At 45.8% G+C, this 23,200-nt stretch overlaps 1 protein-coding gene across 1 annotated transcript; it reads right to left on the minus strand.

Annotated features, from left to right (window-relative positions):
- Positions 1–892: 892 nt before the first annotated feature.
- On the minus strand, positions 893–15,564 carry DHX40 (DEAH-box helicase 40). Its single transcript, XM_020786947.3, has 17 exons — positions 15,325–15,564; positions 14,601–14,746; positions 14,367–14,486; positions 13,564–13,794; positions 12,183–12,249; positions 11,635–11,766; positions 11,380–11,479; positions 8,533–8,619; positions 7,855–8,037; positions 7,107–7,187; positions 6,292–6,449; positions 5,184–5,298; positions 4,194–4,302; positions 3,377–3,471; positions 3,148–3,217; positions 2,218–2,446; positions 893–1,831 (listed from the first exon to the last, which is right to left on the minus strand). Exons 1-17 carry the CDS (start codon positions 15,530–15,532, stop codon positions 1,692–1,694), a joined length of 2,271 nt encoding a protein of 756 aa, XP_020642606.3. The 5' UTR covers positions 15,533–15,564; the 3' UTR covers positions 893–1,691.
- Between the last annotated feature and the right edge of the window lie 7,636 nt (positions 15,565–23,200).

The raw sequence follows: 23,200 nt of genomic DNA on the forward strand, positions 1-23,200 counted from the left end.
CCTCTTGGTCGCCCTCGTGGCCACAGAGTCAGCTTCCGTGAAAGCTGGTAGGAGAGGCTGACACAGAAGCCGGGAGGACGCGGTTCACCCAGAAGAGAATTAAATCCAGAGGTATAAAAGGACAAGCCTGCTTAACCACAGTAAGAGGCGGTGCCTGGCTTCTCAACTTCTGGCCCTCTGGATTTCCTTTTAAGAACCCGAGGTTGGGAGTTCGATTCCCCACTGTGCTTCGTAGAGGAAGACTCAGCCTCTGTAGCCTTGGGCAAGCCACATCGCCCCACAGAAGAAGGCAATGGGAAACCACGTCTGAGTACGTTCCACTTAGAAAACGCTAGAAAGAACTGATTTGACAGCATTCCATTATTCCATTACATACTTTTTAAATTCAACCCCTATTAAATCCTTTACCCATCGGCCACCCTGCTGGGACTTTTGAAGTCAACCTGCAAAACATCTGCAGGACCAAAGACTGAGAGCCACCGAACGATCAACAAGGCACCACCATCTTTTTGGGAAAGCTTGCAGGGGAAAATGAACAGAACCAGCAGAAACAACACGGCTACCTTTTTGCAAAAGGTCTCTTTCTTCCACAAAAGGAATATTTCAGGAGTGATACAAACTGCGAGCAAGGGTATTAAAATACACATACAATCTGCAGACCCGGGAGCTCAATTTGAGCCATCCAACTTTTACAACGTAGGTTACAGGAATTAGCGCCATCATCTTTCTTTGGCAATGTTTGAAAAGTCCCAGAGCAGCCGCTGCAGAGAAATACAGCAGTGTATATAACCCTGTGGCACAGTGGGCGAGGATGAAGAGGTGATAAAAGCTTATTAAACATCCTTCTTACCCAGGGGGCTTAAAAAAAGATGAGCGTTTCTGTCCTTGCAGGGGGAATCCTAAGTGCACCAAAGAAAAAATGGATGCTCAATGTAGGATCAAAAAAAAAATACCCCACCATACATATAGCGTATTAATATTTAAATGTATTGATATTGAAAAGGTTTTGAAGTGGCTTGTGGAAGCAAGGAAAGCTATCGGAGCTTATTTGAATGGCACTCTCTTCAGTCAGAGAATCATCACACTGACCTTGCTACTGATGTCAACTTAAATAACTATAATTGGGTTTGTTTGCTTAAATGGTCCAGGCTTCCCCTCCGAAAAATCTGGGAACTCTTCTCCTCACTTAACTACCATTCCCAGGATTCAGAGCATCTGACAACGGAGGACAGAACTTGCCACGGCACATAAACTCTTTTACGTTTCTAGCACAGATGGGGCTTCAGCCATTATGTAATAAACCTTGACACCAGCAGCAGCGTTTCCCAGCCGGTGGAGGCGCTGAATCGCTTCCAGCTTTTGGTCCGAACTTTACAGAAACACTCCAAGATGCTGAGCCCTGTGCCCAAATGCGCCGCTGCATCGTGCCATCCCCTTCAAGGTTCGAACTAAAATCAGGTGCGGACACACCACCCCTGTTATCTTGAGAGGGAACACAGCTCATTTGACCACGGGCTCTCAGACTTATAGCTTCACCCTAATAAAGATTACCTGGTGACCACTCAGGCTCTCCCGGGTCCTAGAGTCCCCCATCTTTGCACCCACCAGCTCCAGTATGGCTGGCTCAAACCAAGCACATCATGGCAGGTAACAGGGACTGCGTGATGCCACCTAAGTCCGCAGCTGCTGGGTTAGCCTGTCCCTTTCACAGAGAGATTGACTTCCTGCATTCTCTGTTGCTTCCTCTCCAGGTAACGCGCCCGAGCATCCTGTATGGACCGGTCATCATTCCTTTTCTCCATTTTTCGTGCCGGCTCATCCGCTGCATTTTCTGAAAGTAAAGACTCTGAAAGTAAAGGATGGACGGCTCCTATCACACTCGATGGAGAGATGCAGAAGAAGGAGCCATAGCGGACCAAGGAGGATTAGATGAAACCAAGCCCAGAACGGTATGTCATGCAGAGACACAACCTTCTCTGCAAAATAAATGCTTTAGGCCCACAGGAATATTTCGCTGATGCTGAAGGCGAGGAGCCTGTAACCCTCCAGATGCTGGTGAACTACAACTGCCATCATCTCCAACTCACTGGCCCTGCTGGCAAAGTCTGAAGGGAGCTCCTAGTCCAGCAACATCTAAAAGAGGCAGGAGAAAGGTGTCCTGCCCTCAGCGTCTAAACCCCCACTCCAAACTATGGAAATGTCATTCTTTCAGCTCACCGTTCCGCCTTTCAAAGTCCTCCTTGTTCCTCCACCTGGACAGTTCCTCCTCCGTCACTTCCTCCCGAGCCATGCTGCTCAGCTCGTAAGCGTCGATCTCGTGAAGCCGAGGCAGCAGGTCCTGGACCCACTCGTAGCGAATGGGGCAGACGGTCCTCAAGTAAATCCTGGAGGTCACTAAGACGTCGTGGAAAAGGATCCATTCCAGCTGGGCTTCCTGATCATAGAGCTAAAAAAAACCGAAACCCAAACCAGCAAAAGGATTTCCAGATTATCAAGACATTGAACCAAAGATGACCTTCAGCCCTTCAAGGTGCAGCGGTTCCTAACCTTGGGACCCCAGATGTTCTTGGACTAAAACTCCTCGAAACCTTCCCCACTAACTGGGCTGGCCAGGGCTTCCGTGTTGTAAAACATCTGGGGACCCAAGGCTGGGGGCCATTGCTGGGGACCTCATCTCCCAGCATCCTTTATCTTTGGCCATTTAAAAAAAATCTAAACCCAGACCCCTAACTCTGATTCCTACCCAGTGTTGCTCAATGGTAAGGGGTTGTACATCTTCAGACAGGGCAAGGAAAGGATTCTGGCCGAAAAGCTGGGACAGCTACAGCTGTCAGCCAGAGCTGGGAATACAGGGGGAATGGACCAAAGTTCTGGCTCTGTACAAGCTTTCTAAGTTCCTACTCAAAAACATATCATGAGCAAAAGGTTTCCCATGCCCGTGTCAGGAGATGAGGTTGTACTGTTACATTTTGTTACAGCTCTCATGATCCGTCTAAACTCCAGCCCTCTCTGAAGCTCAGATTTTGTCCCACGCCGTCGATAAATAAAGGTATGCCAAGAATCTGCTCAGCTGGCTTTCCCCACCTCACCCCTCTTTACTTAAAAGGTCCATGCCTTCAAACCCGAAGAATAATTAACCCAGCCTACCGCTGACGAAGGGTGGATGTAGACCACGCTGCCGTGGCCATCCATGGTGCAGAAGGACTTCCCGACGGATCTGAAAGAAGAACCAAGGAGGGAAAGCAAGGTTTGTGGTGAGCAGCTGGCCTGTTCTGAGTCCGTGCGCCCCATGCGCGAAAAGCACACCGTGCGTCAGCCGCGTGCTTTGGGCTCAACCGCCTCCTTCACACCAGTCCCGTTTTGGAACCCTCGTCACCTTCTCGCGACGTGGGCGAAGTAACCCGCGCAGAGGCATCTCCTGAGAATTTCATTTCTGGAACCTTCGAAGCGCTCTCTCGGAAAGTCCGGCAGCTAAAAACGAGGAAGAAAACATCCCAGCAGAGGTGGGGGGGGGGGAGAAATATCATTGATTTAAAGATGGAAGCTGTGGAAAGAGAGAGAGAGAGAGAGAAAGCCAGCAGGTGGAGATAACATGGATCTCCCAGCTTGATAAAATTAAGGTCCCTTTCTGTGTGCTCCAGATACCTTGGACAACAACTCCCATCAACCCCAATCAGCAGAGTGCAGGGATTCAAGGGATGGGCAGAAATGCAGGAAAGGTTCAAGTCCCCACTCAGCCATAAAATTGACCAGAGGGTCTTGGGCCAGGCAATCTTTCTCAGCTTGATCTACCTTGCAAGGTTCTTAGGAGGATAAATGGACTGCAGTTCCCATCCTCCTCAACCTGTGCCTAAGCTGGCTAGGCTTATGGCAGTTGTCATCCAAAAGACCCAGGAGAGGCCTCCAAAACTGATCTGGAAAGTTGGCTTGTGCTGCATCAGAGCATTGGTCACTCAATCCCTGTAATGTCCACGCAGGCTGGCAGCAACACCTCTCTGTCCTTCCCTAGGCCTATCTGGAGATCCTGGTGGCCTCCCCTCCAAGACCTAAACAGGCCCAATCCTGCTTAGCTTCCAGAATTAAGGAACACCCATGTGCTCGGGGTGGAACGGTCATCAACTAGCCTTCCTCTCATGTAACTGGATACAGCAGGAGACCAATACGGCCCTCACACAAAGCAAACATTGACTCACCTGTTTAACCTTGCTGGTGATTTCCCGAAGCTGTTCCTCCACACTAAACGCCAGCTTCACCGCTCGCCAGTGGACCCAGTTTTCCTGACACCAACCTGCCTGCGATTTGCTGGACAAGAGGGGTAGAGAAGCAAGCCATGGTATTATTTTTTAACTAGAAGGAAAAAATGCTCTACGAGGACGCTTTCGCGATCGCTAATGCGATCGCACAGCGATGGCCCCAATGGGCGAAAATCGCAGAGCGAAGGTCGGTAAGCGGTTCGCTTACTGACCTTCGCTTTGCGACCCGCCGTTCAGCTGTTCCGCGGCTTCAAAATGGCCGCCGGAACAGCCGAAAGGGCCGGGTGCAGCGTTTTCGCGCCCTTGGTAAGCAAGGGGAGGGCGCGAAAACGCTGCCGGAACAGCCGAAATGGCTGCGCTCAGCGTTTTAGCACTCTCCCCTTGCTTACCAAGGGCGCAAAAACGCTGCGCCCAGCCCTTTCGGCTGTTCCAGCGGCCATTTTGAAGCCGCGGAACAGCTGATCGCAGCCATTTTCGTGCCCTCGTTCAGCGAGGGGAGGGCACGAAAATGGCTGCCAGACCCCGGAAGCATGGCTGAACGGTGAGTTTTCAGCCGATTTGGAACGCATTAAACATGGGCTTTTCTGCCCCGCTCAGCGATGTTTCCGGGACGGATTAACCTCGCTGTGCGAGGCACCACTGTACTAAGGTGTTGTGAAAAATTGCCTTAATTCCTGCCTCTGAAATCTAGAGTAAAGCCCCTTTGCTCTATAACCTGTCATCCCTCTGAAGCTCAAATCTGTGCTGCAGATTTCTCCTACCCGGTTTGATATTCTACCAGCACATGGAACATTTTCAGCTCTTATCTCCATTCAGTGACCGAAGATAAGAGTCTATTTTGAAGGCAATGAGTAGAAGAATGGAGGTTTGGCTTACAGTCAGAGAAGCAAAGATAATCTGCTCGCTCCGTTGCCTCTTCCATCCCAGTACCTTAATTTGCACTGTTCGAAGATGTTCAGAAGAGTCGCAAAGTCATTGCATCCTCCCACCTGCACAGCGAGCTTTCGGTGCCGCAGCTCGGCTTCCTTCTGTTTTTCAGGATCGCCTACGGAGAACACAAAGCTTGGAAATTTTGGAAGAAAACCTTTCTCAAAAGGTCTCACTGCAGTTCAAGTAGAACATCTGAGGGCAGCGTCCATTCCTCAAAAACATTCAATCTATAAATATGTACTAGAATTTAAAGGAAGCGATGGGAAAAAGATAGCCTCCAAAATGAGGACCGGAACAGACTTCAAACCATAGTTTCCCATTCAGGTTAGCAGGTAAACTATGGTTTAGAGAGACAGAAGGATGGGAGATTCTGTACCACTGAGATAATGTGTGTCTGAATGAATCAAATTTTAGCTGCAAAAGTCATTGTCCTAAAACTGGTGCTTCTGCGCGTATGCAGAGTGACTTTTCATAAACTGCTTAGTTTGGTACCATTGTGCTTCTGGCTGAGGAGTACACTAGCTTGTGGACAAGAGAATACACCAGACCTGCTCTGGGGGAAAGCCTAACACTGATAAATGATTAAATATATCTCTGTTGTGAATCAGCCTCAAAGTGCTGCAGGAACATACGGGCTTTGGCTGCCGAATCAAAGAAGCGGAAAGTTAATGTATTACAGAAAAAAACCAGACCTTTGTCCTCAGACAACCAACACTGCCGATCAAGCACCCTTTCATGCTGGTCCTTTGCTCCCTTTGATCCTGCAGTCTTTACAGACTGTGGCGTGGAAACTGCTTTCTCCCTCCTCGCCTATGGCGAGTAAAAAATGCCTCTAGGTGAGCAGATAGAAAACTTGTTTTGTAAATGAGCTTATTCTGCAGGGTCTTTTCCCCCCTCCTTCCTCGGAAACTGCTGACACACCCAACTGTTGTGAACACCCACCACGGACACTGTCCGATTACCCCGTTGCCTGGGTGGCTCAGGGCTTAACCTCCGTTTTCTAATCACTTAAAATAGGAGAATAAAATGCAGATTTTCCCTGGCAATGGGAAAAAAAACCCCACAGGAAGGGGGTCATCTACCAAGGGGCCTCCCTCCCAGTTACTACCTGGGCGAATGAAGACTTTCTCCACCGACAACATGGCGGCGATAGGGAGCAGCAAGTCTTCGCAGCCTAGAGAGGCCGCCTTGAGGACAGCACGAGTCAGATTCGGAGGCAGCGGAAACCGCACCATAAACTCGCCCAGTTTGGTCACGTGACCTCTCCTAAATTTTGGAAAGACCGACATCAACGGGATGAGATGAGAGAGAATCACCTTTCCACTGACAGCAAATCCAGACATGTAAGGCTAAAGATTTAATTCTGGAAACAGCCACCAGCTCATGATATTCCACCGCCCGAAGCAAAGTGGAACGTGGTCCTTCTCACCATCCAAATCCAGCTAAGGCGAGGCCAGTTATTCCCAACCAGACCTTGGAACACTTATTTTCTTAAAAAATTCTCCAAGAGGCTTATTCATGTTGTCCATTATTTCAAAAAGTAACTCGCTACATCCATTGTCCCTAGAATGTTTACTTTTTCATTATTACAGGAATGGCCAAGAATCGTCAGAAATGACATTCCCCCAAATGACTTTTAAGAGTTAACAGAAAAATCTTAGCAGCCGTATGAAGAAAACAATGACGTTCCCGATCAGAACTTTGTTTTGACCTAAAAACCTGTGTTTTGAAACTAATGTCATTCCTGGTCACATGTTGGCTGCAGGATGAGTTTTGGGAAAGTGAGGCAGGAATTCCTGCCATGTTCTTTTTTTCCTACCCCTAGCGGGAAAAATATCACCACCCATCAAGGCATACAAGGTTACCTCCTCGCTTTGCCCAATGGCAGGGCCGGCCCCTCAGAGGACATGTCCTTCAACTTACCTGTCAATAGCGCTGCACTGATAAAGCTGCTTCAAAGCCTCTAGGATGCGCCTCTCTTCCGGGCGGTCAAGGTACGGAAACCTAGACAGAAAATTCAAAATGCAAACAGAAACCAGTCGGAAAGCTCAGCTCGAACAAAACAAGACCTGCATGGAGAGAGAGAAAACATTCAAGAGGAAACCGTTGCCTGGAGGTCCTGCACAGGATCAGAGACCGTTGGTGGGTTTTGCCCTACAAGCAGCACATTGCAAGCATCTAGAAGTTTAAAATAAATCACCTCTCCTTCCATTAAACTAGCTGCTACGATGGAGTTACAACACAACACATTTATTTTTATGCATTATTTATGTTCAATGTTGTCTTACGTGTTCCTTATATATTCCTTTGTAAGCCACCCGGAGTAACGGTTCGCCACTAGATGGACGGGATGTGACCCACAATCGTCATCATCATCAACTGATTTTTTTCAAGGAGATGAATGCCTTTTGTGTTGTATACAATTTAGAATGTATGATTTGAATTCACAGATGTGTTTTTATGTATCCTAAGGTAGACGTCTCCAACCTGACATCCTGAAGGTGCACCAGACTACAACTCCCATCATAACACAGCATGATGGGACTTATAGTCCAATGAATCTGGAAGACACTTGCTTGGAAGTTGTAGGAATTGTGGTTTTTTGGGGGGGGGGAATTTGACAAGGGTTCGATCTCTGCATTTGGCTGCCTGCTGGGACAGTACAGTATACCTTATGACATCATGGATACCCAGGCACTTCAAAGTCAGAAGCACAGAGGTCAAGCTGGTGCGCTGGATCTCCGGCACCATGTGGTCAGGCATACACTGCTCCCAAAATGCCTCGCTGTACACCCGGTAGCATTTCCCAGAGGCGGTCCGGCCCGCTCGGCCTGCTCGCTGCAATGCTTCACTTCTGCAGACAGGAAAAGAGGCAACAGGTTTTTACTTTTCGCCTTCCTGCGAATGACTAGTAGAATTTCCCAATTCGGAGTAGCAAACTGCTCCTCCGAAAGGCTGCAAAAAATGCTTTCGACGTTTCCTTTAAAAAGACCTCTCTGCCTTTAGACATGCAAGTTTCAAAAGTTACAGCGCAAAAGGAAAGAGGGAGGAGGAGGGAAGAGGAAAAACAGGAACACTCATGCGCTGATTTTTAATATTATAGAGCTCTTATGAGAAAGAGTTACAATGCCACCGTATGCCAAAAAAAAAATAAGCCTGTCCAATGAGCTTATGGAATATCCCACTCACGATCAGTCTGATGGAACAGCTGCAGGCACAAAGCCCAGCAGAGCTAAGAATAATATCCAAGCACAGCAGCATGAGGTCAAACTGCCTCCACCAGGTTCACAGGAAATGCAATTTCATCACCAACTGAAAAGAGGATGACTCAATAGTCTTTCAAACTTACTTTGAAATGGGAACCACTTCCAACATATCCAAGCCCACACGGGGGTTATGGTTCAATTGCTTCACAAATCCGCTGTCGACGACAAACCTGAACACAAACAAGACTCATGGAATCACAGCAGGAGAGCGTGATGACGGTCTCAAAACTGTATGGCCAGTTTCTGTACAGCAGCACCAGAGTCTGCAGGCAAGAAATGGTGCCTTCATCCTCTAGATATATACATCTATGTATGCATGCATTCAGTGGTGCCTCGCATTACGACGTTAATTAGTTCCAGCGAAATCGCTGTAGAACGAAAATGTCGTAAAGCGAAAATTAAAAAGCTACTGAAACGAATTAAAACCTGGTTAATGCGTTCCAATCAGCTAAGAACTCACCGTCCAGCGAAGATCCTCCATAGGGGTGGCATTTTCAGGTGCCTGTACAGCAAAAAATGGCTCCTAAACACAGTGGGGAGCCATTTTGAGCACCCAGCGGCCATTCTGAAAACCCAGCGATCAGCTGTTTTGATTGTCGGGAAGCAAAAATCAGTTCCCGAAATAGGGAACTGATCATCGCACAGCGAAATTCCCCCATTCAAAACATCGTTCTGCGATCGCAAAAACCTCATCGTAATGCGGATTCATCGTTAAATGGAGCGCCCGCCTTGCGAGGCACCACTGTATATGAATATATATGCATTGAGGGTGGGGTTACACTCCTAACAATTATTTATGGAATCTGTCTCCCTAAGAGTCTGCTGCACATCATGTATATTATAGTTGTATTGATTCTGTGTATCCTTATGCAGTTGTTCTGCACATCTGATCTCTTGATCATACAAATAAAATTTAATTTAATTTAAATTTGTACGAGGCCCTTAGGAACTGCCGGAGACAGAAATAACAAGAAAGCTGGTTCAGAGGTTTGGGGATAGGTAGGGTGCCATCAATACTGCGATGACGGGTTTTATTAATTAAGCACCGAAAAGGAACAGCTCGTACACTCCATCTATGAAATCTGATGATTTATAGGAACATTTGATCAACGAATATATGATTATGTTCTGTCAAGTTGCCTCTGATTGATGGCAACCGTATGACCAAATGATGTCCAAACTGTCCTGTCCTCCACGGCCCTGCTCAGCTTTTGCAAACTCAATTCTGTGGCTTCCTTTAGAGAGCCAGTCCATCATATATTTGATCTTCCTCTTTTCCTGCTGCCTTCCCCAGCATTACGAGGAAACAGCACTTAGTGTTAATGCATCCAATTCACTTCGGCTCTCCTCTGCAACTATTAACGAACTGGCTTGCTACAATTTGTTCATTAATTTTCTGAAAACTAGATAATTTTTTTAGTCCAGTCCACTGAGGATGATACTCCAAAAATCACCCTCTCCTTTTCACGTGGCCCTGGGGGAAGCCATAAAAGTTTTGAATCAAGCTCAAAGATCTGAGATTGACTGGGCATTGTCTTTAAAAAGCACTACATCCAGGTAAAAACCTAAGGAATATTGGGGGGAGAGGGGAAATTCGGAATATTAAACCCAAATCCAAGCTATGTCTTAATATCCTGACTTGTTTCAAAGCTGCTAACTGTTGCTTCCTGAGGAAAAGGGGAAGCCGTTGAATTTGAGTCTTCTCGGTTTAATAGCTTGCACTCCCGAGCTGGGAGAGGATTAGGAAATCAGGGGGGGAAGTGAGTTTTTTAAATGAGTCACCATTCTCAAGAGTCGTGGGGCGGCATGGGAGAAGTCCAGATTCATGTCCTCCTTGGGCCACGAAACCCACCAATCCTCTCTCAGCCTGGCCTACCTCACAGGACTGTTGTGAGGATACAAAATAGTGGGAAGGAGAAGTAGATCCACTACCATTGCTTTGTGGAAGATAGACAGGGACATGAAAGTAACTTATTTTTAAAAAAAAACATAAATAAATAGATCATCCACAAAGACTAGTCTATAAGCAACCCAGACAAACCAGAGAGGTTCCCCTTTTGTCAGTTTCATTGATGATGATACCTAATGTATATATAACATTTGATTCATTTCATTAAAAACCCACAAACAAACCCGCAGAGGGAGATTAAGGAATTGTAAAGAGCTGAGAGCCAATGCTTTATGATCCATGGAGCGAGTCTCGGGCGAGCAACGTAGGAAAAGAAATGCCCTCCTTATTTGAGTTGACAAAAGCTATAAACCGGCACCAGGTTTTGTAACAGATTCTGTGCCATTGTGGCTTCCTCACACAGCCCAAACGTGAACGGTCAGGTTTTCCTTAAATCCTACATGCCAAATTTTGGCATAGCCATGAGTAACAGCAATGCCTCTCCCAGCGTCCTAATCATGGCAGCGACAGATGCTCTTGGACTGACACATACCACTGAGCTGGAAGGGACCCCCAAAGTCATCCAGACCAACTCCTGACTCAGGCAGGAAGTCCTTAGGTAAGAAATCTCAAACAGGAGGGCCCCCCCAAATGCTGTTTCGAAACCTCCAATGCAGAGCACCCCACCAGATTCTGCATAACCCATTCCGCTGTCAAGCCACCCAGAAAATCCTCCTAATGTTTAGTCCTAATCTCCTTTCCTGTCATCTGAATTTCCTGGTTCAGATCCTATCCTCTGGAGCCGCAGCCAAATGGCCTTGCTAAACCTTCCATGTGAAAGGCCCTTGGCGATGTCAAGAAAGTCATCCTCTCCTCCCCAGGAGAAAGATATTGGACTTCCTCAACCATTCCTCGTAGACCTTTGTCTCCAGATTCTCTGCGGTGAGGGCCGCCCTCCTCCAAATGTGTTCCAGTTTGCCCACAAGGCTCCTGTTTCAAGATCTCAGTGGCTCTCTGGATCAAAACCTGCAGAACAACTCACCCGATTCCCTCGATAGTCAAAGAGGTAGCGGCAATGTTGGTGGCCACCACACATTTTCTGATCCCTGGGGGAGGTGGCAGAAATATCCTCCGCTGCTGATCTAGGGAGGGAGAGAGAGAGAAAGACAGAAAGAAAAAGAGAGAAACAGCAAGATTTTATGTCCAGGTTAGCCAGAACTCAACAATATAACTAACATGCTTATTTAATTTATATGCTGCCCAACTGGTGAATTCACGCTGAAAGAAACAAGCCTACCTGTCGGCATCGATCCGTACAACGGCAGGATGAGCAGTCCTTCGACGGAGCTGTCCCTCACATCGAAGCGATAATCGATGGCCTCAGCCTTTTGGAAAAGTAACTCACAAGTTCTCTCGATTTCAGACTGGCCTAAAAGCGACAAAGGACACAAGGGAGGCCCCATCCATGATTGTGCCTCAGCCAGAAAAGCCCCACCACACTCAGAACTTATGTCGCTGTTTTCCTCTTCCCTCCCCATCCCATCTTCCTCTCATGATGTGAGGGGGGTGTCCCTTCCTTCCTCCCTCCCTCTAAGTACTATGTAACTCACTAGGAGAGCCTTTCCTGCTACACAGTAGGGGATAACCACTGCAAATAAACTAATGTGTTAAAAAAGGAATACATATTGTTATCTGACAAGGAAGTAGCCCAGAAATTCTCCAGCTGAGAGCCTCCTCTTCCTCAGCAAACCCTCGTGCTACAGTCTTCTTAATTTCGGGATCCACGACAGCTGTGTTGCACAAGGCCATCACGGCCAAGTTTTCAACCCAGAAGGAAGCGCTCACCAGTCAGAAACACCAGGATGTCTCCCGCCGCGCCGTTCAAGTGGACGTCCAAGGTGACTTTGACGGTCTGAAACGAGCAGCATTAACAATATTATTAGATGGGACGCTCCAATTAGATCATCTTTCGTATAAAAGGCTGGAAGGAATTTCCCCTCCCATTCAGACGGGCCCGCAGCAGAATTAAATTTTTTTAAAGCCTTGTGGCTTTTGCAGCCCAAGCTCCGGAGCTTTGCACCCTGCACCGATCTTTCTAAAGCCCCAAAATCTTCAGACATGTCAGAACGCTCAAAGGCTTTCTGTTTGTGACCGGCTGGCTGAGAGGGTTTTTCTTAATGAACCTTGTAGCTTTGGAATGTGGCTTTGGTATTGACGTTGTTGCTGTTTTCAGGGGGATATCAGTTTGATTCTTTTAAAATACTGCATACTTGCTGCTTTTTCAGCTTTGAAATATCATCTTTTACTGGTGTAAGGTGCCTTGGCTCCCCTTTTTAAGGAGAAAGGCAAGGTAAAAAGAATATTTTAAAGAAATAAATACAAATATAATCCCCTAGCTGCTAAATGGGGGAAAAATACACATATGAACTCTTCTACTCAAGAGACTACAGTGGACCTTCTACTTACAGAATTAATCCGTATTGGAACGGTGGCTGCAGGTCGAAAAGTCTGTAGGTCGAGTCTCCATTGACCTACAATGCATTGAAAACCAATTAATCCTGTAATCAGCCATTTTTGTTCCATTTTGGGTTTTTTTTTTTTCTGGTCTGTAGGTCGATTCTCCGGCTGTAAGTCAAACCTAAATTTTGTGGCCGGAGAAGCTTGTAACTCAAAAAATCTGTAAGTCGAGCCGTCTGTAAGTCGAGGGTCCACTGTAGGTGTTTCTGGCCAACCAGTTATAACTGGATTCAAACTCCCATCATCCCCTACTATTGGCCATGTTTAGCAAGGGCTGGTGGGTTCTAAAGTCTGAAATATCTGGAAGTCAAAGGTTCCTCACTCCGATCAGAGACCACATTCATCAAATTAATGCAGGAACTGGCATTATATTCTCACAGATGTAGTCTTGGAGAAGTTACTATTTTGGCAATGACCTCCAGAATATGGAGGCTGAAGTCCTCGAACACAGTAACTTTTCTAAGCTCACACGCTTAGAAAAGTTTTCTAAGGATCACACGCCAGACCTGTAAATAGGACATGACGCGGCTAAGAAGCATGCCTTGCCAGAAAAACCCTTTGCACCTATCAACTTCCACCCTTCCTACAGAAGACAAACAGTTCTCTCTCAACACATTTGGCCTGATCTTGGCCCACAGGCTTCCAGCTCCCAACCACTTAAAAAAAAGTAGCTCTCTTCCAAAAAATGCAAGTCAACACACACACGCACCTCTGTGACGTACGAAGAGCTGCTGGCATCCCGGGGCCCTAAAAGACCGCAGAAGATCTCCTTGACGGGATAAGTCCTCCCGGGGATTTCCACCACCGAGCAGCCATCGAAGAACTCGGAGAACTTCTCCGTGTCCAACGTGGCCGACATGACCACGACCTTCAGGGGAGACTTTCTCTCTGGTGGCTTTCCCTTCTGGAACAGCTGCTTCAGCAAACCAAACAGGATATCCTGGGACAGAAAGAAGAGCAAAGAGTACAGGGCTGAGGTCTCAGAAATCAAAGAGAAGAGGATTTGGTGGCCTGGGATCAAAGAGCCACAAATAAATGGTAAGAGACCGGAATCTCAAATAGCTAAAGATCAGATTTTCCCTCTGCTTGATTTAGGTCACTGTGAAACTGAAGTACAGCTTATTCAAGCCTTATCCACTCACGTATCAAAGCTGTGTTCCTTGTGATCCAGAAAAAAAGAGGGACATAAAGCTGGACCTATACATTACCCAGAAAACAAGCTACAATGGGCATTTTGCTTTCTCCATCCATGCCAGAAAGAACAGTTATAACAGCACTGTGACGAAAAGCTAGCACCTAAGTTTACTTTTTCCCCCCTTCTCCCTCCCCATCTCTTTTTCCTTTTGTATCATGTGTTGCTAGACCGCAATCTCTCAGGGCAGAGGCCATCTATGTAGGGGATTTCAGACCAAGGAGACTAGCCAGTTGGTGCTGGTCTTTGCAACCTGGTCACCCAGAAAGAATTTCTGCTCGCCTCGGGTGAATGGTTCTTTACAGCCTGGCTCCACCCACCGTGCTCAGGCTCCTCTCGTGGGCTTCGTCCAGGATCACAACGCTGTATCTGGTCAGAAGCGGGTCTGCTAAAATCTGCCTCAGCAAGCAGCCATCGGTCATGTACCTGATGGAGGTTTCCTGTAGTTTTGAAAACCAAACATTCAGTTAGAGGACATTCTTGGGTGAAAGGATTAAAGACGAGCCCCCGCCTATCAAACAGAATTATTTTGCACAACCCGTTCTGATGTGTACCTCGGAGACACACTCATCAAAGCGGACGTGGTACCCCACAATGCTTCCTAGAGGGCAGCTCATCTCTTCCGCCACCCTCTGGGCCACGGAGATGGCAGCCATGCGCCGTGGCTGCGTCACGGCAATCGCACCCTGCTTGGTGAAACCTGTGAAAAGAAAAGGGGGGAGAGAGAGAGAGAGAACAGTTCCATCATGTTCCAATTTCACAAATTGAAGGAGGGGACAACAAGGACATTTTCTCACTGATGCTTTTGCCAACCTTGGGCAGTGTGTTGGTGCCTCCTTTTTGCACGAGTGGATGGTGCAACGTGACAATCCACAGGCAGATAACAAATTGACCTCTAGTGTATTACTATTGTTGTTGTTGTTGTTGTTGTTGTTGTTGTTGTTGTTGTTGTTATAACCCCGCGTTTCTCCTAGTAAAGGCAGCTAACAACACCGAAAGACAATATTCTAAGCTGAAAACACAGAGTATACAAGCGTGGTTAACACCATTAAAATATAATATTTTAAGCAAAGAACAATGAATAAAGGACCAACTTACCTCATTAAAAAGCAATATATTAAAAGCTAAGAAGAGTAAGCATACCATTGCTTTTTTAAATGTAAGAGCGCTGGCAGGGGATTCTGGGCACTGTAGTCCCAAGGGGACCGTTTCCACGCTTTTACCGGAAACCAGGAGGCACAACTCGCAGTCATTTCTAGGAATAATGGCAATATTTACCTTCTTCAAATAAATATTTGGGAAGCTGGGTGGTTTTCCCGCTTCCGGTCTCGCCTGTGACCACCAGAAAAGGATTTCCCCGGACAGCTTCTACTAATTTCCTCCGATATTTGCATATAGGCAAAGCGGAGCAGCCCCAATCCGGTTTACACGCTTTTCCCCCCAATTCGGATCGGCGACCGGCTTGTTCTTCCCGGCGCTTCGCCATGCCTGCGGCGCGCGCCTGTGACGTCACGCCCTTCCCGCGAAAACCCCGCCCACCACGCCAAGCCCCGCCCACCCGCCGTCGCCGCCTGTTTCTGCAGACCTGCCTCGTTTCCCTCCCAGCTGAAGAATTCTTAGCCCTCCAGATGTTGTTGGACTCCATCTCCCATCATCCCCTATGACGATGGGACACGTGGCCTGAGCGGTGAACTACAAAAAAAACTCCTGGAAAGCCATACAGCCCTCCTGGGGGGGTCCCCAGATGTTCTTAAAACTAAAACTCCCATAAAAGTCTGGCTAAGGCTTCTGGGAGTTGTAGTCCAAGAACACCTGGAGGGGGCGGGACCCAATATTGGGAACTCCTGCACTAGAACTCCCAGAAATCCTGGCCAGCACAGCTAGTGGTGAAGGCTTCTGGGAGTTGTAGTCCAAGAACATCTGGACTATATATATTGGATCACACGCACATATTTCTCACTGCCTCTGTCCTGTTGGCCCAATAAATATGTACAGCACTGCAATATGGATTTTTTAAAAAAATAGCGTAGTATCTTGGTGCACAGAGTCCAGTAAGTACCTGAAGGGGGCAGACAAGCAACAGATTTGAAAGCATGGATCTAAAAATGAAATATATCCGACACAAATAAACACAGCATTTTCCACACCATCCTAGATGCGTCTTCTAAGAAGTCTCACTTCTCCGTGAACATTGATCAGAAACATGTACATGCTTTATTATCAGTTATTATAACACCATATTATTAGCTCGATTACCTTTGTTACCATCATCACCTTTGTCATTGCTGTGGTATGAACGTTTCTTAAGCAGCCTTCTTTTTAAATAAAGCGAGAGCTGTCCAACAAAAATATGCAAAAGCTACAAAATAGAAACAAACTATTTTAAACCGAAGTTGCAAAGTTCCAAAGATGAAAAGGGAAATCATGGCCAATACTGTATCCACAAATTTATGCTGTGTAATTTGAATGATGCTGCCAATTCAGCCAGTAAATTTGATTTACTTTAATTGAAAGCTTTCTGTCTCCCCCTTCTGGCTTCTGGAGGCTCCCTCGGGTTCCCTTTCGCCCCGAGGAAAGCCTTTGTGAGCTTCAAGATGGAAAGGAAGTTCTTAATACTGGAAAATTTGTTTTCAAATTATGATTTTTTAAATTCATTTGATTTCAAATATTTTTCCCCACCTTTCTCCTTAAGCAGCACCCAAGGCATTATATTGTCATTAAAAGACAATGTGAAAGTTAAGAACAGTGAACAAGCAAATGCTAAAAAAAGGTCGAAAATGGCATAAAAAACATAAGCAATACCATAACACATTCAAAGCAGAATTGCACAAACACGTCATTTGAAAACCCCACTCAGGCTGCCAGTTATTAAAAGAAAACCTGAAGGGAAAGGTCTCTTTGCCTCTTTGCGGAAGGAGAGTCAAGATGGGGCCAGCCTGGCCTCCAGTGGGAGGGAGTTCCAAAGTCCAGGAGCAGCCACAGAGAAGGCCCTATTCCATGTGCCCACCAAACATACCTGTGAAGGTGGTGGAAAGCCTCCCCTGATGATCTTAACACCCAGGCAGGCTCATCACGAGAGATGTGGTCCTTCTGATAACTTGGACGCAAGCCGTTTAATGTTGCAAAAGAGGTGTTTTGTTTAATGCCAGTGTAAAAACACAAACTCCGGCTTTAAATAACATTTAAACATAGAATAACAGTTTGAAAACTGGTGATTGGAAAACACTTTAGAAGCACATCCTTAAAAATAACCAGTGTGCAAAAATGCAAATGGATAGCAAGTATAAAATAAGCAATAAACCCACTAAATTGGACACATAGTTCTTTAAAAAAAAAAAACCAAGCTAATTGTTGGGGTTTATTTCCATGTAACAATGCAACACACACACACACCCCAGGAGATGCTTCTGTTTGAGTCTCGGCTTCTTTCCCCAGCGGGCTCCTGCCACCTTAAAATATGCATGAGCTGATGAATCGGGGCATTAAACGATTTCCTGATTAATGAGAGACACGGCCATCCAGCTGTTCCCGAGCTGCCATGTGCAGAAGGAACCAGGTAAAGGCAGATGCCATGCTATGGGGGCTCAGCTTTATTTCCCCCCCCCCCCGGATTTATTCGTACCTGACTGCTGGGCTCAGATTTGCACAAATGAACCTGGACATTTTTTGAGCAATTAGATGCAGATAATTAAACAAGCCAACGGGCAGATGTCGGCGCTTTTGAAAAAGCCACATGTCACAGATGACGGGTTTTTGAAACCTTGCGGTTCCTGGGCAAGGATCCGTGATCCCAACACGGTTTATATCAAAGGAGATCAAACGGGCAAAAAAAGTTATAAATGGTGCAGAAACAAGAGACCTGAAAAGTTTGGGGTGCTTTCTGGGCCCATGGAAATGTACACACCCTTGATGTTTTTTCAGAGTAGAAAAATAAATTTGGGGATTCGATGATGCAGAGATGGAGCAAAGATGGTTTATATAATGTACCAGCAAACTGGGACCAGGGCTTGGAGTGGGGGGGGGGATATAGCTTTTTGGACTACAATACCCAAAATGCCCTCCACTGGTGAATGGGGTTTCGGGAACTGTAGTCCAAACCAGACTATTTTTCTAGACTCAGATTGTGGCTGTGGCATTGGTGAACAACAACACCAATTTTCTATCAAAGGGCACCTGAAGAGGCCGAAATGCACACCCACGCACACACAAACACACACCCGACATGCACAGATGGGTTTCTGTAGAAATCCTTCTTTCCAATTAAATCAAAAAGCTTCCGAGTTCCTGACAGGCTCTTCTCTCTCCTTTCCCAGCCAGCCTGACAGCTCTGATCATGCTGACGGGTGCCGAGCGAGCGAGCGTTGGGTAGCCGTTCTCGTTGAGGCTTCTGTGCTTCAGGCTTGGTATATCATTGTGTCAGGAAGACAGGGAGACATCTCTGTCCTTCATGCCTTCACAAAACAGCAGCATCTGGACAGAGAAAGCCAATGATCTGTAAAGCAAATTTTTTAAAAAATGATTTTTTTTTAATTGTAGGGGTGGGGGTTGTGGGGGGGAACTTGTTTTTTGTTCTGTTTCTGTTACTGTTCATTCACAACTGACTCTTTCCAGGGCAGTCTTCCAAGCCCCTGCAAGCTTCTTCTTCTTGTTGTTGTTGTTGTTGCTGTTGTTGTTGCTGTTGCTGTTGCTGCTGCTGTTGTTATTAAGCAGATTGTTGTTGTTGTTATATTCTATTATTTTTATTCTTAATAGTAGTAAGCAGCACATTATTATTGCTATTATTATTAACCAGTATTTTTAATATTATTGAGCAGCACATCATGATCATGATCATCATGATCATCATGATCATTATTATTATTATTATTATTATTATTATTATTATTATTATTATTATTATTATTATTATTATTATTATTATTATTATTATTATTGGAAAAGTTACTTTTCTGGACTACTGAAAGAAAAAGAAAGACATCTAAAGAATTCCCAGAGCTGCTATCCAGAAAAACCACATTTTTTTCCACCTTCTGGTCCAAACCCTCCCCTGCCAAGCACACACCAATTAAGAACCTCCAAATGTCTCGCCTTAATTGAAAGGGGCAGTCCTTAATTATCACAGGCATCCGAGTTTAATCAAACTATCAAGCTGTGGAGCCCCAGGGGGAGCCAGAAAGCCACTGAAGGAAAGTGTGAAAGTCATGCTAGGTTTCTCCTGGGCAACGACTCCTCTTAGCTTTATTTTTAAACTTCTGTGTGTGTGTCTCGGTTGTGGTTGTCGGCCACTTTCGTTTGGCCGGAGGGGGCTGCTTTCGAAATGGGAGGACGTCAACAAGGCAACCCATCTGGCCTCAAAATGATGGCCACCCACGAACCTTTTAGCTTGGCCTGTTCCCGCGTCTCAACTTGAAGGCCTCCTTCTGCTGAACAGCAAAGCACAGGTAAAATTCTAGAGGTTAAAAATAAAATAAAATAAAAACATCAGCCTTCTCCTCTCCCAGATCTTGGGCCGGTCTAGTTCCGATCCGTCCGCACTGGCCCAAGGGGAACATCTGGCCAATGTGCCCCCCCAGATGTTTCCTGACTCACCCGGCAGCCCTCCTGCTGTCCTCTGCTGACAGAGTGGGATTTGAGCGCTGGGCCGACCTGCGTAGAATTGAACTGTGCTTTGCCGGCGTGAAGCCGGGGGGGGGGGGGGAAGAAGCTGGAGGCAGTGGGAAAAGAGGAGGGCTGGATGTGAGATGGATGGACTTCACCAAAGAAACCCCAGCTGCGTGTTTGCAAGACCTGATCCGGGCTGTGAAGGAGAGGACCCGATCCGGGGCTTCCCTCAGAGGTAGGCGAGCACAAGCTGAAGCCTTTATGCCTGGCACATCCTGATATTTTTGGCCTTTCGTCTCACACTCCTAACTTCGCCCCATGGCGAAGGGGCTTATTTTTGGGAGGTAGGGCTTATATTAGGAGCATCCTGAAAAATCATAATAGGCCTTTATTTTCAGGTTAGGTCTTATTTTCGGGGGAAACAGGGTATCACATAGAAAAACAGGTGGCAACTCAAAATAGCAATCCTCCCATTGTTTTTCTTACAAAAATTAAGGGATTGATTTAAAAAAATCTCATGGCCAACAATATAACTGTATATTTTTAATGCAAGAGAAGGTCATGACTTGTGGAAATTTCACCCCCTAGAGGCCATCAGGGGGATTTTTAAGAGAATTCAACAGAATTCCCGCCTCTAAAACTTGAGTTTCTGGGAATATTGGAAGGAGTCATGCCCAATGGAGTCTATATTGCCCACCCCTGCTTTAGAGTATAGGTCATTCATAGCTGGAGCAAACGGCTACCTGCTTAATTTTTCTTGGGGGGGGGTCTTCCCAGCTGAAAACAGGGAGCAAAGGAAACCGATCCCGGGACGTTAAACACGCAAAATGAGCGCTATGTCACTGAGCTTTCCAGGAAGGACATCGGATCCCAGGGTGCTTTTTTTCTGCTTGTCTCTTTTGAAAGGCACCGTGCACTTACAAAAGTGAATTCCCTCTGTACACCTGTCGTGGCGACAGCACCAAGCCGAAATCTCCCTGCCTCGACGCGTCAGGCTGTATAAATATCTCCCTCTGATCTGCTTTTAGAACAACCACCTTGTCAGATTTCACTGTCAAGCAAGAAAAAAGGAAGAAAGAAAAAAGGAAGATGGGAGAAAGGGACAGGATTTTATTTCTTTTGATAAGCGCAGCTAATTAAATATTAACCTGGCTTTTTGTTCGTATTTCATAAAACCCTGTTAAAAGCATTTAAAGAAATATTCAGGATGTAGAGGGAATCTAAGTGAACTGATTCACACACACCCCTTCTGCTAAAGCCAGATGCTAATGTAAGGCCCAATTTATTTATTTATGACCTGTCCTGCTGAATCAGTGGGAATTTGGATAAGCCAACACTTATGTAAGTTCCACTGATTCAATGGGTTTCCTCTGCTTACAATTGAACGTCGGCTATTATCTGTATTGGAGATGTGCAAAGTTGTCTCTTTTATACGATACTTCTCTTACTTATTCCATGCAGGTTTGGTTAGAGTTCCAGTTTAAGTATTATGGGGTTCTCTAAGGGGGGGCCAAGAGAGACATGGTTTGGTTATTTCCTAATCTATGCTTTCCCCCCTCCCTTTTCTGAAACATGTAAGGGACGTGGTGGCACTGCGGGTTAAACCACAGAAGCCTCTGTGCTGCAAGGTCGGAAGACCACCTGTCGTAAGATCGAATCCACACGACGGAGGGAGCTCCTGTCACTTGTCCCAGCTCCTGCCAACCTAGCAGTTCGAAAGCATGTAAAAATGTGAGTAGATAGATAGGGACTACCTCGGTGGGAAGGTCATGGTGTTACATATCTAGTCGTGCTGGCCACGTGACCATGGAAACTGTCTACAAACGCTGGCTCTACGGCTTGGAAACGGGGATGAGCACCGCGCCCTAGAGTCGGACACGACTGGACAAATTGTCAAGGGGAACCTTGACCTTTTCCTTCTGAAACACTGAAGGATCGCTCCTATTTGGAACAAGGGCTTTACGCTGCAATATTAATTAGGTCCCGCCTTTTAGCCTTTCGCTCCGCTCACAAAATGATCTGGTTTCCCATCCTTGCTAGACTGCATGTTGACATATAAGGCTGAGCCTTCCTACCAGTTTTCAGCAAGAACCAGAATGAGCTCAGATATGGGGACAGGTCTCCTGGTACGACTAGCCTTACTCTTCAAACTAGTTACTTTTTAAAACACTGTAAGAAATAACAGCGGCTAAGTCCTTTAAATCAGTGGTCCCCAACCTTGGGCCTCCAGATGTTCTTGAACTACAACTCCCAGAAACCTTCACCACCACCTCTGCTGGCCAGGATTTCTGGGAGCTGAAGTCCAAGAACATCTGGAGGCCCAAGGTTGGGGACCACTGCTTTAAATGGCAACCACAGCACAGTCACCTGTAAATTACTTTTTGAAAAGTAACTTGGCAGGCCATCACCAGAAACCATGAAACTGGGCTATCTGCAGGAAGACCAAGTCTTGATTCTGTGAATCGTGTAATTAAAGTTAATAAGCAAAATGTTTCCCTGTTCTTTCATCTCACCAAGTGTGAAGGATTCGATTTCCTGTCCTTTTTGATCTTCAAAAGCCGGAATCACTATTATTTATTTGAGAAAATGTTGGTTCAATTGATTTTTTTTTTGTTTACCTCTAAAGATTTATTTTTAATTAACAAAGCATTTCTCCTCTCTTCTCTCTGGGATGTCATAAGCCCATTAAGTGAATAACGGTTTAAAGACCAGAATTTAGGAAGAACCTGTTACATATAAAACAGTTACCTGTATTTTGGAGGAGATAGTGAGTAATGTTACCAAGGAGTTAAAATAAAAATATTTTAGCAGTCCTAAGGGCAAATAAGATACTTTATTTGCCTTTTGAGTAGAGTTAGGATCACAGTATCCTCAGGGAATACTGAGGGAATACAGACCCTCCTTCCAAGGCTGCTGAAAAACATGGAAGTATTGAACACTATACATTTCTAGTGGCCGGTTTTTGTTGAGGACACGCCGTTTTGGAGATTGTTCATTTATAGGGTCGCCATAAGGCAGAGGTGTCTAGATGACACCAAACAAGGACATATATTTTTTTAAAAAGGTCTCGTGCGCACAGCAAAAAGTTGCTTCCAAGGATACTTATGATTGCGCTGAATATCTGTGCACTCATTAGAAAGTCTGTCTGTGTAGTGTGTACGTTGTGTTACCTCCACCCTGATATGATATATTTAGTCATCATTCAAGTTTAAGCTAGCAGAGAGAAAAGCAGACACACACACACATTTTTAGTTTATTTTATATAACCAGTATGTTTGTGAGCAGCCCAAAACATTTTAACCACTAATTTCTCCAATGAGCTTGCACTGCATCCTCCAAATTTAATCGGATGTGTCAGTTTTGAAAATCCAGAATTTACTTAACTGCATGTCGCATGACAGTGTACTATATAACCTTTTCCCTTCCAGTGTTGTGATGAACATTGTCAATAGTTAAGTAAAAAAAAATTTAGCTGCTGTCCCACCTAGGGCAGAAACCAGCTAGATAGCAGCTTTGCACTTAAAAGCAAGACTGTCTTACAAAGTAAAGGACA

The sequence above is a fragment of the Pogona vitticeps genome, chromosome 7, assembly GCF_051106095.1.
Source record: "Pogona vitticeps strain Pit_001003342236 chromosome 7, PviZW2.1, whole genome shotgun sequence".
NCBI classification, from domain to species: domain Eukaryota; kingdom Metazoa; phylum Chordata; class Lepidosauria; order Squamata; family Agamidae; genus Pogona; species Pogona vitticeps.